This window comes from Apium graveolens, chromosome 7 (assembly GCF_009905375.1).
Source record: "Apium graveolens cultivar Ventura chromosome 7, ASM990537v1, whole genome shotgun sequence".
Taxonomy (NCBI): domain Eukaryota; kingdom Viridiplantae; phylum Streptophyta; class Magnoliopsida; order Apiales; family Apiaceae; genus Apium; species Apium graveolens.
In genome coordinates, this window is record NC_133653.1 from 253,133,889 (window position 1) to 253,148,106 (window position 14,218).

The window sequence follows — 14,218 nt, forward strand, 5'->3', positions numbered from 1 at the left end:
AGTCTGTATCCCTCCTACCTTTAAGAGTTTTCAGAATTTTTTTGCACCGATCTATCTGCTTTTTAAAGCTTCCTGTAACTTCCTGACCCCAAGCTGATAGCACATCTGTACACTGCGAGAGTTTCTCGAAGAAAGTTCTATCAGGCTCATGATTCCACACATCTTCTACTAGCTGATAACACATAGGCTCCCTCAACCAGGCGTTCTCGAAGCGGAAGAATTTTGTGAACTTTCATTGAACATTAATCTGAGTTTCTAGCCATATTGGACAGTGATCAGAAGTAGATACTTCTAGGTTCGTGAGCCTAGCATTTGCAAACATGCTGAGGAAAGCTTGATTCACTAGTGCTCTATCTAACCGCACCTCTATACTGCTTTCTGAGCTTGAACCTCGTTCCCACGTGTATTGATAGCCACAAAGATCCATGTCCATTAAGTCACAGTCACTGAGTACTCCCTGAAAACCCTGTAACAAGAACTGGGGATATGGTCTGCCCCCTCTCTTATCACTCTGAGAGAGAACGTTATTCATATCACCAATCAAACACCATGGCAAAGTGTTGACTGATGATAATTTCCTTATCAAGTCCCATGTTTCCTTCCTCTTAGACCTATCTGGTTCTCCGTAGATACCTGTTAGTCTATACTCAAGGCCTCCTTGCAGCTTAATAACAGCATCAATATGGTTTTTATTCAACGATTTCAACACAACATCATCCTTATTTCTCCATAATAGTGCCACTCCACCACTATGGCCAGTCGCTTCCACAGTCACCATACCTTCAAAAGCTAGAGTATTTCTGACTCTCTCAACTGTATCTTTTTTACAAATAATTTCGCACAAAAAGATGAAATCGGGTTTCTTTTGGATTAGTATCTCCTTTAGGAATTGTAAAGCCCACGGGGTCCCAAGCCCATGGCAATTCCAACTTATAATACTCATAATGCTAGGCGAGCACCCCCTTGAGTACTCACCTCTAATCCGTTTTTTGAAATCATTTTATTTGTTGTGCCTGTCTGCTCTTTACTTACATTATCCTCCTCATCTGAGTCCATCATTACTTCGGTATTAAGGCCCATTGGGTCGTCTTCAGTACTTTCAGTCCTACATTTCTTGGACTCTATCACAACAACTTCTTTCCTTGTATTTACTGGTGTGATATTTGCTCCATAATTATAGGTTTCTGTTATCGGTGATGTCCCGCCTTTTTGAAAATTTTGAACTACTTTCCTTCCATCTCTCATATTTTGAATATCTGATCCCTGATTTTCAGGAGTAAACTTTGGATCGTGATTGCTGTCACTTCCTCTGAACGGATTCTGAAATCCTTCTCCGGTTGTTCTCTGGCCGGCGCCTACATTCCCATCACGTAACCACTTAGCACCGATAGGTTTTACCTGTCGCCTGAATGTTGCACGCATCCATTCACCATATGGTCTAACAATATCACTTTCTTTTGTTACGAATAACCTACTGCAGAATTTATCCGAGTGTCCCAATAATCCACAAATGAAACAGAAAATGGGGACGTTCTCGTATTTGAAATTAATCCAATCCCATTCTCCTCCAGCTTTTCTAACCTTCATTCTTCTCTTCAGGGGTTTCAGAACATCTACTGAGACTCTAACTTGAAGATAGTCTCTCCATCCACCTACAAAGTTTGAAGGGCAAGAGCTTATATATGTGCCTATATAATTCCCGACCTCCTTTATAATCCTTTCAGTCATCAACCCTGCTTTGAGATTGTAAACCTGAACCCACAAATCCATTTTGTTCAACTCCACACTTCGAGGATTGTCGCCTTCTTTCATTCTAGCCATTATCAAAGCTCTCCTGTTGAAGGACCATGGACATCCTTCCATTACTCTTTTAACGTCAACCTCATGATAGAACTGAAAGAGAAACAAATTAATATCTAACTCCTTTATGTATACACCCATTCCTGGTTTCCACAAGGCCGCCAATGTCTGTTGCATTGCCTGAAAATCTACGCGACCCTCCGATATGAATCGAGCGACTACACAAAGTTTGGCGTCAAACCCAGAAAATATATGATCATTACCTACCTGTTCTTCTATTTCCAATGCCAACCCTCCTTCTTCTTCATCCTCCAATGATATATCATTCATAGAAGCGACCAGATTGTTTGTGAAATCCATAATGAAATGATAGAAATGATTGAATAGTGATTAGAAGACACTGCTAATGATTGATAACAGAAAACAAATGACTACGACGAATGACAGAAAACTTTCAAACCATGTCAATTGACAAGACTCAAAATTCAAACTTTTAGAAAAGCCAATAACATGAAATTTTTATAGATTTTATTTAAAAAATAATTAAATATTTATAAAAAGAAGAGTAAACTGACATGTAGCTTCTCCTTTTATTCATTCCATTACTTTACATATTATTGATAAAGGTAAGTTTTAACTAAGTGATAAACTAAAAGATACGTGTATACAAATAACTAATATGTAGCTACAAGAATTTAGTGATAAGGTTCCCAGATTGTAGGACATGAACTCTTCCAATCTGTTCTATTGTTATTGACTGGGTCGTGTCCTGAGTTGTTGCTGTACACTTGGATAATACATGTAATACCCCCCTCAAGTTGGAAAGGGAGAAGCGTGAGGATGAACTCCCAACTTGCTAGCTAATCTGCGGAATTGGTCTGCACCAAGTGGTTTTGTGAAAATTTCGGCAAGCTGGTTTTTGGAAGCAATGTGTGTTGGTGAAATGAGACCGGAGAACACCTTTTCATGAACAAAATAGCAATCGAGTTCAATGTGTTTGGTGCGTTCATGGAAGACAGGATTAGCAGAAATGTGAATGGCTGCTTCGTTATCACAGTAGACAGGAACCAGTGCAGTAAAAGAAATACCTAAATCAGTGAATAAATAATGGAGCCATTGAATTTCAGAAGTGAGATTGGCTAAGGCTCGATATTCTGCTTCAGCTGATGAGCGAGAAACCGTAGGCTATCGTTTAGACTTCCAAGATATTGGACTAGCACCAAGCATAGTAAAATAGCCAGTAGTGGAGCGACGGGTTATTGGACATCCTGCCCAATCTGAATCAGTGTAACCTTGCAACTGGAGGTTACTGGATGAAGAAAGGAACAAACCATGATCAAGAGTTCCCTTTAGATAACGAAGAATGCGGAATGCAGCATCCATATGAGAAGTTCGAGGGTGCTGCATAAACTGGCTTAAATAATTAACCGAAAATGAGATGTCAGGTCTAGTGACACTAAGATAGATTAGTCTGCCTATTAGGCGACGATAAGTACTCGGATCCGGAAGTGGATCACCGGTGGATGAAAGTAATTTAAGATGTTCTTCCATCGGAAAAGGTGAAGATGTGGTGTTAGAAAAACCATAATCATGAAGTATGTCAATGATGTATTTATGTTGACATAGAAATATGCCAGAAGATGATCTTGAAACTTCTATCCCAAGAAAATAACGCAGATTTCCAAGGTTTTTGATAGAAAATTTTGATTCAAGGTAAGAGATTAACGAAGAGATAAATACATTATCGGAACCTGTGATGATAATGTCATCAACATAAACAAGGACATATCTAGCCATTGTATCAGTTTTATAGAAAAACAAGGAGTAATCAGCATGAGATTGAAGAAAACCTTGATCGAGAAGCGCAGAGGAAAATTTTGCGAACCACTCCCTGGAAGCTTGCTTAAGACCGTGAATTGATTTATTTACACGAAGAACACGAGTATCGCCCTGTTTTTGAAAACCAGGAGGAAGGCGCATGTACACTTCTTCTGGGAGATCTCCTTGTAAAAAGGCATTATTTGAAAGGAATATGTCCTAAGTCCAATCATGTATTAGGATTTAGGAATAACTTTTATGTAATCTGTTTTGATTTCATTGATATTAATAAAGTCTTGTTTTATTTTTATTACGGGCTTTATCTATTTAAGTGTTTAAATAAGATATACCATAGTTTAGAGTAAAGCTTTTTATGGATTATGATGAGATCAAAATAGTGAGACCTAAAAAGATGATAACTCTAAACTTAAATAGTTCCTGGTCATAGGATTACTAACTGGTAATTAATAATCCGCAAAGATCGGTACATACTATGCTTGCTTTATTATGAAGGATATCTGTTCTCATAGACATTTGTGTGGTGACACTATAGCTAGTATGTAGGTGCTTATTATAGAATAAGTTCACTGAACATGACTCGCCCAGCTGAACAACTGATGGAGTTCACTCACGTGTCAGCAGTTGTTCGCTTAGTGATAGTTGTACAAGTATCCTTAGACTTGAGGTCATCATAGTCATCTTGTGTACATTGAACTATGCTTTGGTTTAGTTCTTAGTCTCCAGGGACAATTATTAGGGCTCTTCTGGGTATAGGAATTTGTACACGAAGATAGTGTATGATCAATAAAGGATCTACCCCTTCCAGTGAAGGAAGTGAATGTTCAAGGCTGATCCACTTATGCTAGTTCAAGAATCTCTGGCCAGAGTAAATGAAATTAGAAAGGAGTTTCTAATTTGCATAGAACTACGCATAGTAAATGGTAAGCAAGTGATTGAATTAGATGGGCTTGACACGAGATCCATGCCTTGTATTTAATCGGGACATTGTAGGGTAGAAGGAGTTTATTGTACGGTAACTATTCACTGACAGGTTCTTGGTATTCTAAGCAGTGAATTCATATTATCCGGATAGTCGCGATATGTTGAGAAGCATCACTCGCGATGTAGAATAAATGTGATTAATTAATTAATCATATTTAATAAATTAGAAAATTTATATAAATAATGATAAAATAGTTTTATTATTATTTATTTCTACTACCGGCTTAATATTGAACCTACAAGGTCACACCATAAAAAGAGAATGATTTTATGGTGGATGAATTAATTAATAATGGCTAATAATTATTTATTTGTGAAATAAATAATTAATTGGAAAATTTAATAATTGATTAAATGAGATTTAATTGATTATAAATTAATTAAGGAAAGTTCTTAATATTATTAATTAAGGATTTAATTTTGGAAATTAAATCAAGAGAGAGAATTATTTCTAAAGTGTTTAGAAAAAGGATTAATAATTAAAAGGTGTTTTAATTATTAATGAGAATAATAAATGGGATAATAATAATAATATTTATGGGAAAATTTCAGCTGAAAATTTTGCCTATAAATACACTATTATAGACCCTATTTTATTCGAACCCCAGAAACCCAAAAGTTTTAGAAAACCAAATTCTCTCCACCTCCTCCTCCTCCTAAAAGTCGTTTTCTTGGTGGATACCGGTGGAGGGATTCACACTTGATGAGCAACTGCTAAGGATCTCTGATCGTTGTCTCCGAATTATTTTAAAAGGTTAGATTCGATCCCTCGAATTTTTATTCACGATTTATATGCTTTTATTTGGATTTTGTGTGTGTAAAAGTGTTTTTCCATGCCCCGCTGCGTTTAAAAATCCCACAATGGTATCAGAGCATAGGTTGTATGCATATAGATCTGTGGTAAAAATTTCAGAATTTTATGTGCTTGTATGAATTAATTATGATTTTTACAAGTTATATTATGAATTAATTTTGCCTGATAAGAAATCGTTTCTCAGAATAATTTTGATTGTTGATCTGGGTTCTACAAGTGTTGTAGATCGTCTGGGTATTTTTTTCATAATTTTAGGATGTATAGATTTTTTATTATGAATTTTTGAAGTTCTAGCAATTAAATTCGTAATTAGATAAATCATATATATATTTATTTTTTGTAAGTATATGCATCTGTGTGTCCCTGTTGAATGCACGGAATTAAAAGAAGGAGACAAAGCACATGTGATGTGCTGCGGTACAGAAAGACAGGTCTGACTACAAGGCGATCGAGGAAAAGGCGGCGACTGATAACAGGACAAAGGACCGCGCGTCGACCACGCGCGCGTGGGGCTCACGCGCTGGCGTGCCACGCGCGGCGCGTGGAAGACACGCGCTGGTGATGTCATGCTGACGTCATCAGATGACGTCATGCTGACGTCAGCATAGGGGTTAGGGGCGCGTGGGCGCGCGTGGGGGAGGTCTGACACGCGCCTGACAGCGCGTGTGCGCGTGGCGGCGCGTGGGACACCTTCTCGGGGCGCGTGAAAGCGCGTGGCAGCTCAGAATTGGGTGATTTTGGTGCCGTTGGATTCGTCTTTTCGAGACGCTTCTAATGGTATATTATATGATATTTTATGAAATTGTTTCGAACTGTTTATAGCTAACAGAAGTGTTTTTAAGCTGTTTTTAACTGTTTAAATTGCTTTTAAATACTTCATGTGATACATAGAGATGTATATTGCTTAGACGAATGTGCTAAATGATGTAACATGCCTACCTTGATGTTTATTCATGTTTATATATGTGATATATGCTTAGTTTATCATGCGATGATAGATTTAGGTGAACTTGAATGAACATAAGGCGTTTGTTAGACAACCTAGTATAGTGAAATTGTTTCATAACCTTAATAATAATATTATGAATACAATCATGAGATTCTTGTGTTTATGAAACACGAAATTGAATATGAATTTTTGATATGAGAGGAAGGATGATTCTGTCAACAACAGATTTCTATCTGTAAGAAAGGGTTATTAAGTGACGCCTCTTGACAATGCTCCACCCGATCTGGGAATCGTCTGATTATTGATTATTGATTTGAAATATTTAATTTAAAAGGAAGAATCTCTTTATAATATGATTATGATTGTAACGTAATATAATCCCTCTAGAATTAAATAATATCAAGTAGTAATTGGCCAATGATACAACGGGCTTGTGCCGGTCATAGCCTTCCAACATGATAGAAAAGTAGTTCTTATTTTTGAATCATTGTCGGTTCGTGCTACAGCCGAGGGCTTTGATTTCGAAATAAGAAATACTTGTCTATTACATAGAGATGTGTACATTGAATAATCTAAAGGTCGGTACGTGCTACAGCCGTGGGCCTTTGGGGACTGATTCAAGTGTACGGAATGTTGGGTTAGACTTGACTTAGAATATTGAGTTTGTCGTGCTACAACCGAGACTCAATTATTCAAGAGGCTAAAGTTTGATTAGGGAATAACATGAGATGTAATTGACAAGAGTTGTCTGCCTATTGAACATTATATGGCGGTTCGTGCTACAGCCGGGGTCGTGTAATGGAATGTAGGATCCCTATTCCCACTAGCATTATGAATGCTTAATTTTTCACGTAGGGGGTTGAATAAATTAGGAAAACTAGTGGGAGCCACTTATGAATAAAGACCCGATTCATATAGTGTTTTGAAATGAAATCGAATATTTGCTAAGTGTTGTTATGTGTTTATCATTTACAGATTTACTTTGTACGTTATGTCTTCTGCACTATCACTCAGGAGCATACTGGATGCTCACAAATTAACTGGTCCTAATTATGCTGACTGGCTTCGAAACTTGAGAATTGTTCTTAGGATTGAGAAGCTGGAATACGTGATTGACTCACCTAAGCCTACTGAACCTGCTAGTGATGCACATAATGATGATCACGTTGTGTATCGTAAGTGGATAGATGATGCAAATGTTGCTCAATGCATCATGCTAGCTTCCATGAACATTGAGCTACAGAAGCAACATAAGCATATGGATGCTCACACTATCCTCATGCATCTACAAGAGTTGTATGATGTGGCGGGGAGGACAGCTCGATATGAGATATCGAAGGAGCTGTTCGGTTGTAGGATGTCTGAGGGATCATCTGTGAATGACCATGTACTTAAGATGATCAATTTGATTGAACGTCTTGGACAACTTGGTTTTGCCATGGATGGGGAGCTGAGCCAAGACTTGGTCTTGCAATCGCTTCCGAGTTCGTTCTCGCAGTTTGTTGTGAACTTTCACATGAATAAGTTGGATGTCAGCCTGCCTGAACTCCACAACATGTTGAAGACTGTGGAATCGAATTTTCCCCCTAAGAAGAGTTCTGTTCTTCTAATTGATGAAGGTTCCAATCCTAAGAAAAGGAAGAGGAACTCTTCCAAGAAGAAGAAAGTAGGTGAGAAAATGCCGGTTCCACCAAAAGCTGAAGACCCCAAGAGCAAAGTTGTTTGCTTTCACTGTAACAAGGTGGGGCACTGGAAGAGGAACTGCAAGGTTTACCTTGCAGAATTGAAGAAGAAGGGTAGTGAGACTACCGCTTCTGATTCAGGTATGTTCATGATAGAAGTGAATATGTCATTTCTACTTGGGTATTAGATACCGCCTGTGGTTCTCATATCTGCAATTTGTTGCAGGGACCAAGGAGAAGTAGGACTCTTGAGGAAGAGGAGGTGATTCTACTGATGGAAATGGAGCAAGAGTTGCTGCTGAAGATGTAGAATCATTTCATTTATATATGCCTACGGGCAAGACTATTGTTTGAAATAATTGTTATTTTGTTCCCTCGATTGTGAGGAATATTATTCCCATGTTAGACTTGGGTGGATTTTTCATTTATTATTGAGAATAATGAATGTTCTATTCTTAGAGATAATATTCTTTATGGACGTGGTACTTTAAATAATGGTCTGTATATATGTGACATAATTTACTTCAGATTGAACAAACTAATAAAAGAAAAGGGATGATGAAAATCTCACTTTATAGTGGCACTGCAGTCTCCATTTAGTGGACATGGAGAGAGGGCTGCAGATTTGCTAGGAATGGTACACACAGATGTATGTGGACCAATGTCTACGCAAGCCATGGGTGGATTTTCATACTTCATTACTTTTATAGATGATAGATCTGGATTCGGATATGTCTTTGATGAAACACAAGTCTGAGGCCTTTGAAAAGTTCAAAGAATATAAGTATGAAGTGGAGAAACAACTAAACATAGTATTATAATTCTTCGATTAGATCGAGGTGGTGAATACTTGAACGGAGAGTTTCTAGATTATCTAAAAGTAAATGGTATAGTCTCCCAGTGGACTCCTCCAGATTAGTATCTGAAAGGAGAAATCGAACTTTGTTAGACATAGTTTGGTCCATGATGAGCTATGCAAATCTTCCAGTATTCCTATGGGGTTATGCATTGGAAACCTCAGCATATTTACTGAATAAGGTGCCTTCCAAATCTGTTCCTCAAACTTCATATGAGATATGGAAAGTAAGGAAACCGAGTCTTAAACACGTTAAGATTTGGGGATGTCCAGCTTGTGTCAAGTAAGTTGACCCAGATAAGCTGGAATATCGATCCGTAAAATGTAGTTTTGTGGGATATCCTAAAGAAACTTTAGGGTATTACTTTTACACCGATCATCGGGTGTTTGTCTCCAGACATGCTACCTTCTTGGAAAAGGAGTTTATCCTTGAAGGAAACAGTGGGAGCAAAATTGAACTTAATGAAGTTCAAGAAGCACAAACTACTACAGATCGAGTGGAAACACCTGTTCTGACTAAACAACCTTTTGTGGAACAGCCCATTCATAGGTCAGGGAGAGTGTCTCGCCAACCTGAGAGGTAATATGGCCTTGTCATTGAGAATGACAATGAGTTGTCAATCATTTGATGATGACGACCCTGTGACCTATAATGAGGCTATGAGTAGTGTTGACTCAAAGAAATGGCATGGTGCCATGAAATCCAGAATGGAATCTACGTATACGGTATACAAAAGATAGATTATAGCAGATGGCCAGGTGGAGACCTATAAGGCCAGGCTTTTGGGAAAAGGATTCAAACAAAGGCAATGAATTGACTTTGATGAAACTTTTTACATGTAGCCCTGTTAAAATCAGTTCGGATTTTGCTTGCGATTACTGTGGTTTAAAGCAAGCTTCTCGAAAGATGGAACATTCGTTTTGATGAGATAATCAAAGAGTTTGATTTTATCAAAAACGAAGATGAACCATGCGTCTACAAAAGGGTTAGTGGGAGCGCGGTAACATTTCTTATATTGTATTGAATTAGAGTTGACACACACAACAACATAGCAGACCCACTCACAAAGCTACTTTTTGAAAGTCACTTTGATCGTCATAAAGATGAGATGGGTATTAGATACCAGAGTGATTGGCTTTAGTACAAGTGGGAGATTGAAAGGAATATGTCCTAAGTCCAATCATGTATTAGGATTTAGGAATAATTTTATGTAATCTGTTTTGATTTCATTGATATTAATAAAGACTTGTTTTGTTTTTATTACGGGCTTTATCTATTTAAATGTTTAAATAAGATATACCATAGTTTAGAGTAAAGCTTTTTATGGATTATGATGAGATCATAATAGTGAGACCTAAAAAGATGATAACTCTAAACTTAAATAGTTCCTGGTCATAGGATTACTAACTGGTAATTAATAATCCGCAAAGATCGGTACATACTATGCTTGCTTCATTATGAAGGATGTCTGTTCTCATAGACATTTGTGTGGTGACACTATAGCTAGTATGTAGGTGCTTATTATAGAATAAGTTCACTGAACATGACTCGCCCAGCTGAACAACTGATGGAGTTCACTCACGTGTCAGCAGTTGTTCGCTTAGTGATAGTTGTACAAGTATCCTTAGACTTGAGATCATCATAGTCATCTTGTGTACATTGACCTATGCTTTGGTTTAGTTCTTAGTCTCCAGGGACAATTATTAGGGCTCTTCTGGGTATAGGAATTTGTACACGAAGATAGTGTATGATCAATAAAGGATCTACCCCTTCCAGTGAAGGAAGTGAATGTTCAAGGCTGATCCACTTATGCTAGTTCAGGAATCTCTGGCCAGAGTAAATGAAATTAGAAAGGAGTTTCTAATTTGCATAGAACTACGCATAGTAAATGGTAAGCAAGTGATTGAATTAGATGGGCTTGACACGAGATCCATGCCTTGTATTTAATCGGGACATTGTAGGGTAGAAGGAGTTTATTGTACGGTAACTATTCACTGACAGGTTCTTGGTATTCTAAGCAGTGAATTTATATTATCCGGATAGTCGCGATATGTTGAGAAGCATCACTCACGATGTAGAATAAATGTGATTAATTAATTAATCATATTTAATAAATTAGAGAATTTATATAAATAATGATAAAATAGTTTTATTATTATTTATTTCTACTACCGGCTTAATATTGAACCTATAGGGTCACACCATAAAAAGAGAATGATTTTATGGTGGAGGAATTAATTAATAATGGCTAATAATTATTTATTTGTGAAATAAATAATTAATTGGAAAATTTAATAATTGATTAAATGAGATTTAATTGATTATAAATTAATTAAGAAAAGTTCTTAATATTATTAGTTAAGGATTTAATTTTGGAAATTAAATCAAGAGAGAGAATTATTTCTAAAGTGTTTAGAAAAAGGATTAATAATTAAAAGGTGTTTTAATTATTAATGAGAATAATAAATGGGATAATAATAATAATATTTATGGGAAAATTTCAGCTGAAAATTTTGCCTATAAATACACTATTATAGACCCTATTTTATTCGAACCCCAGAAACCCAAAAGTTTTAGAAAACCAAATTCTCTCCACCTCCTCCTCCTCCTAAAAGTCGTTTTCTTGGTGGATACCGGTGGAGTGCTTCACACTTGAGGAGCAACTGCTAAGGATCTCTGATCGTTGTCTCCGAATTATTTTAAAAGGTTAGATTCGATCCCTCGAATTTTTATTCACGATTTATATGCTTTTATTTGGATTTTGTGTGTGTAAAAGTGTTTTTCCACGCCCCGCTGCTTTTAAAAATCCAACATTATTGACGTCTAATTGATATAGAGGCCAATTTTTAACAGCAGCACTAGAGAGAAGAGCACGAACTGTGACAAGTTTGGCAACTGGAGCAAATGTATCATGATAATCAATGCCTTCTTGTTGTGTGTATCCTTTTGCAACAAGGCGAGCTTTATATCGATCGACGGAACCGTCAGGAGATAATTTAGTTTTGTAGACCCATTTACAACAAACGGCTTTCTTTCCTGGTGGTAGTTAAGTAATTGTCTAGGTTTTATGAAGTTCCAAGGCTTTGATTTCGTTCACCATTGCATCCTTCCAATGAGGATATTTGATTGCCTCGTGAAAGGTTCGTGGCTCAGTTGCAGAGATTATGGATACTAGAGCCTTCTGATGTTGAGAGGAAAACTTCTTAAAAGGCATGAATGTTGTGAGTGGGGATGGAGATGATGTCGTGCAAGTATTAAGTGAGCAGTGATAGTCTTCCATCCAACGTGGAGCACGATGACAACGAGTAGGACGAGGAGCAGGAGAATGAACATCGAGCGAATTGTTAGAAATAGGAGACCCGGAAGAATTTGAATCAGGGGAAACATGAGGAGAAGGATTAGGAGAAGATAATAAATGAGAAGTATCATATGAAGTATTGGTGGTTATACAATGTTCTGTAGACTGTTCTTCAGGAGAATCATCATAATATGATGATGTAGGATGATGAGGAGTTTGAAGAAAATAAGGTTGAGGAGATAATGCATTATTGTAAGGAAAAATATGTTCATAAAATTTGACATGTCGAGAGATATAGATTTTCTTGGTAAAAAGATCTAGAATTTTATATCCCTCATGATGAAAAGGATAACCAATGAAGATCCCAGGCTCTGCACGAGAATCAAATTTATTCGAGATGAAATTATTCTTGGCATAGCATAAACAGCCAAAAACCTTGAGATTTTGATAGTTCGGAACTGTGCCTATGAGAGTCTCATGGGGAGAGCGGTTCGATAATAAAGGGGTTGGAATTTTGTTGATAAGATAAGCTGCAGTAAGTAAACATTCACCCCAATATTGTATTGGAATATTAGACTGAAAACGAAGAGCTCGTGCTACAATAAGCAAGTGACGATGTTTACGTTCAACCACACCATTTTGTTGAGGTGTGTATGTACAACTTTTTTGATGATGGATTCCATTAGAAGTGAGCCAAGATTGAAAGGCATCGGAAAGAAATTCAGAACCATTATCTGTTCTAATTTTTTGAAAAATAGGGAGATGGACCAGAATGTGACCGGTAGAAATGGAATTTATATTTTTGGTAAATTGTTTCTTGATATATGAATGAAAATACTGGATAAATTTTAATGTTTCTGTTTTAGAATGTATAAGGTATAACCGTGTACACCTCGAATAGTCATCAACAATAGTTAAAAAATAGCAGGCACCACATGTGCTTGATATGAAAAACGGTCCCCATATATCGACATGAATAAGTTCAAATGAAGAACGAGAAGTAATGGAGCTTTTATTGAAACTTAAACGTGGTTGTTTGGCCCGTGGGCATACATCACAAACTGAATTGAAATTACTACGAATAAAATGAAAAGATCTAGATAAAATTTTTAAACAAGCTGAACTAGGGTGTCCTAATCTAGCATGCCATACATCTATTGGCATGTTATTCTGAATAAAATTAATACTAGTAGAACGTTACAGCCTATAAAGACCGGCGAAATGATATCCTTTACCAATCACCCTCCTCGTGGTGTGGTCCTGAAAAAGACAACATGATTGTGAGAAAGTGACCAAGCAGTTGAGACGTTTTGTTAGTTGAATAACATATATTAAGTTTAACTTAAATGAAGAAATATGATAAACATCATGCAAAATGAGAGAGGGCGAGAAAATAATATCACCAATATGCTCAACATACGCGGAATTACCATCAGGTAATTGCACATGGATAGTATGTTTCACTTTATGATACGATGAAAATAAATTTAATTGACAACAGATATGATGGGTTGCCACGCTATCAATATACCAAGGAGGTTCGGTGGAGTGTTGATTACCTGTGAGATTAACCATGGGAGAATTCACATCATCAAGTGATGGTGGATCAATCAAAGCAAGGATCCTGTTGTACTAATCTTGGGTGAAGATTGGAGTTCCAGTAGCAGCATTTGCAATGCTAGCACTGGCTGGATGTGGCAAAATTGCAGCAACGGAAGGTAGTACAGGAGAAGGAGAAGTGCGACCAAAAGAGTTGGGGGCCTGAACTGACTTTGATAGGTAACCATGAATCTGATAGAAAGTTGTTTTGGTATGCCCATAACGATTACAATGATCACAAAAAGGTCGTTGGCGCTTGTTGTTATGTGCACGAACAGGTCTGCTAGATGGCCCATGAATCTGAAGTGCAGCAGAGTCAATGGCAGGTGCAGTAGTCTGATTGATAAACTGCTGTACTTCCTCTTGTTTAACTAAATTAAAAATTTTGTCAGAGAAAGG

The 14,218-nt window shown here is 37.1% G+C and overlaps 2 protein-coding genes across 2 annotated transcripts; both read right to left on the reverse strand.

Annotated features, from left to right (window-relative positions):
• Window positions 1-232: 232 nt before the first annotated feature.
• Window positions 233-778, reverse strand: LOC141674665 (uncharacterized). The gene has a single exon (XM_074481370.1). It carries the CDS (start codon window positions 776-778, stop codon window positions 233-235), a length of 546 nt encoding a protein of 181 aa, XP_074337471.1.
• An 11,202-nt stretch (window positions 779-11,980) lies between these two features.
• On the reverse strand, window positions 11,981-13,795 carry LOC141674666 (uncharacterized). Its single transcript, XM_074481371.1, has 2 exons — window positions 13,780-13,795; window positions 11,981-12,816 (listed from the first exon to the last, which is right to left on the reverse strand). Exons 1-2 carry the CDS (start codon window positions 13,793-13,795, stop codon window positions 11,981-11,983), a joined length of 852 nt encoding a protein of 283 aa, XP_074337472.1.
• Window positions 13,796-14,218: the final 423 nt, after the last annotated feature.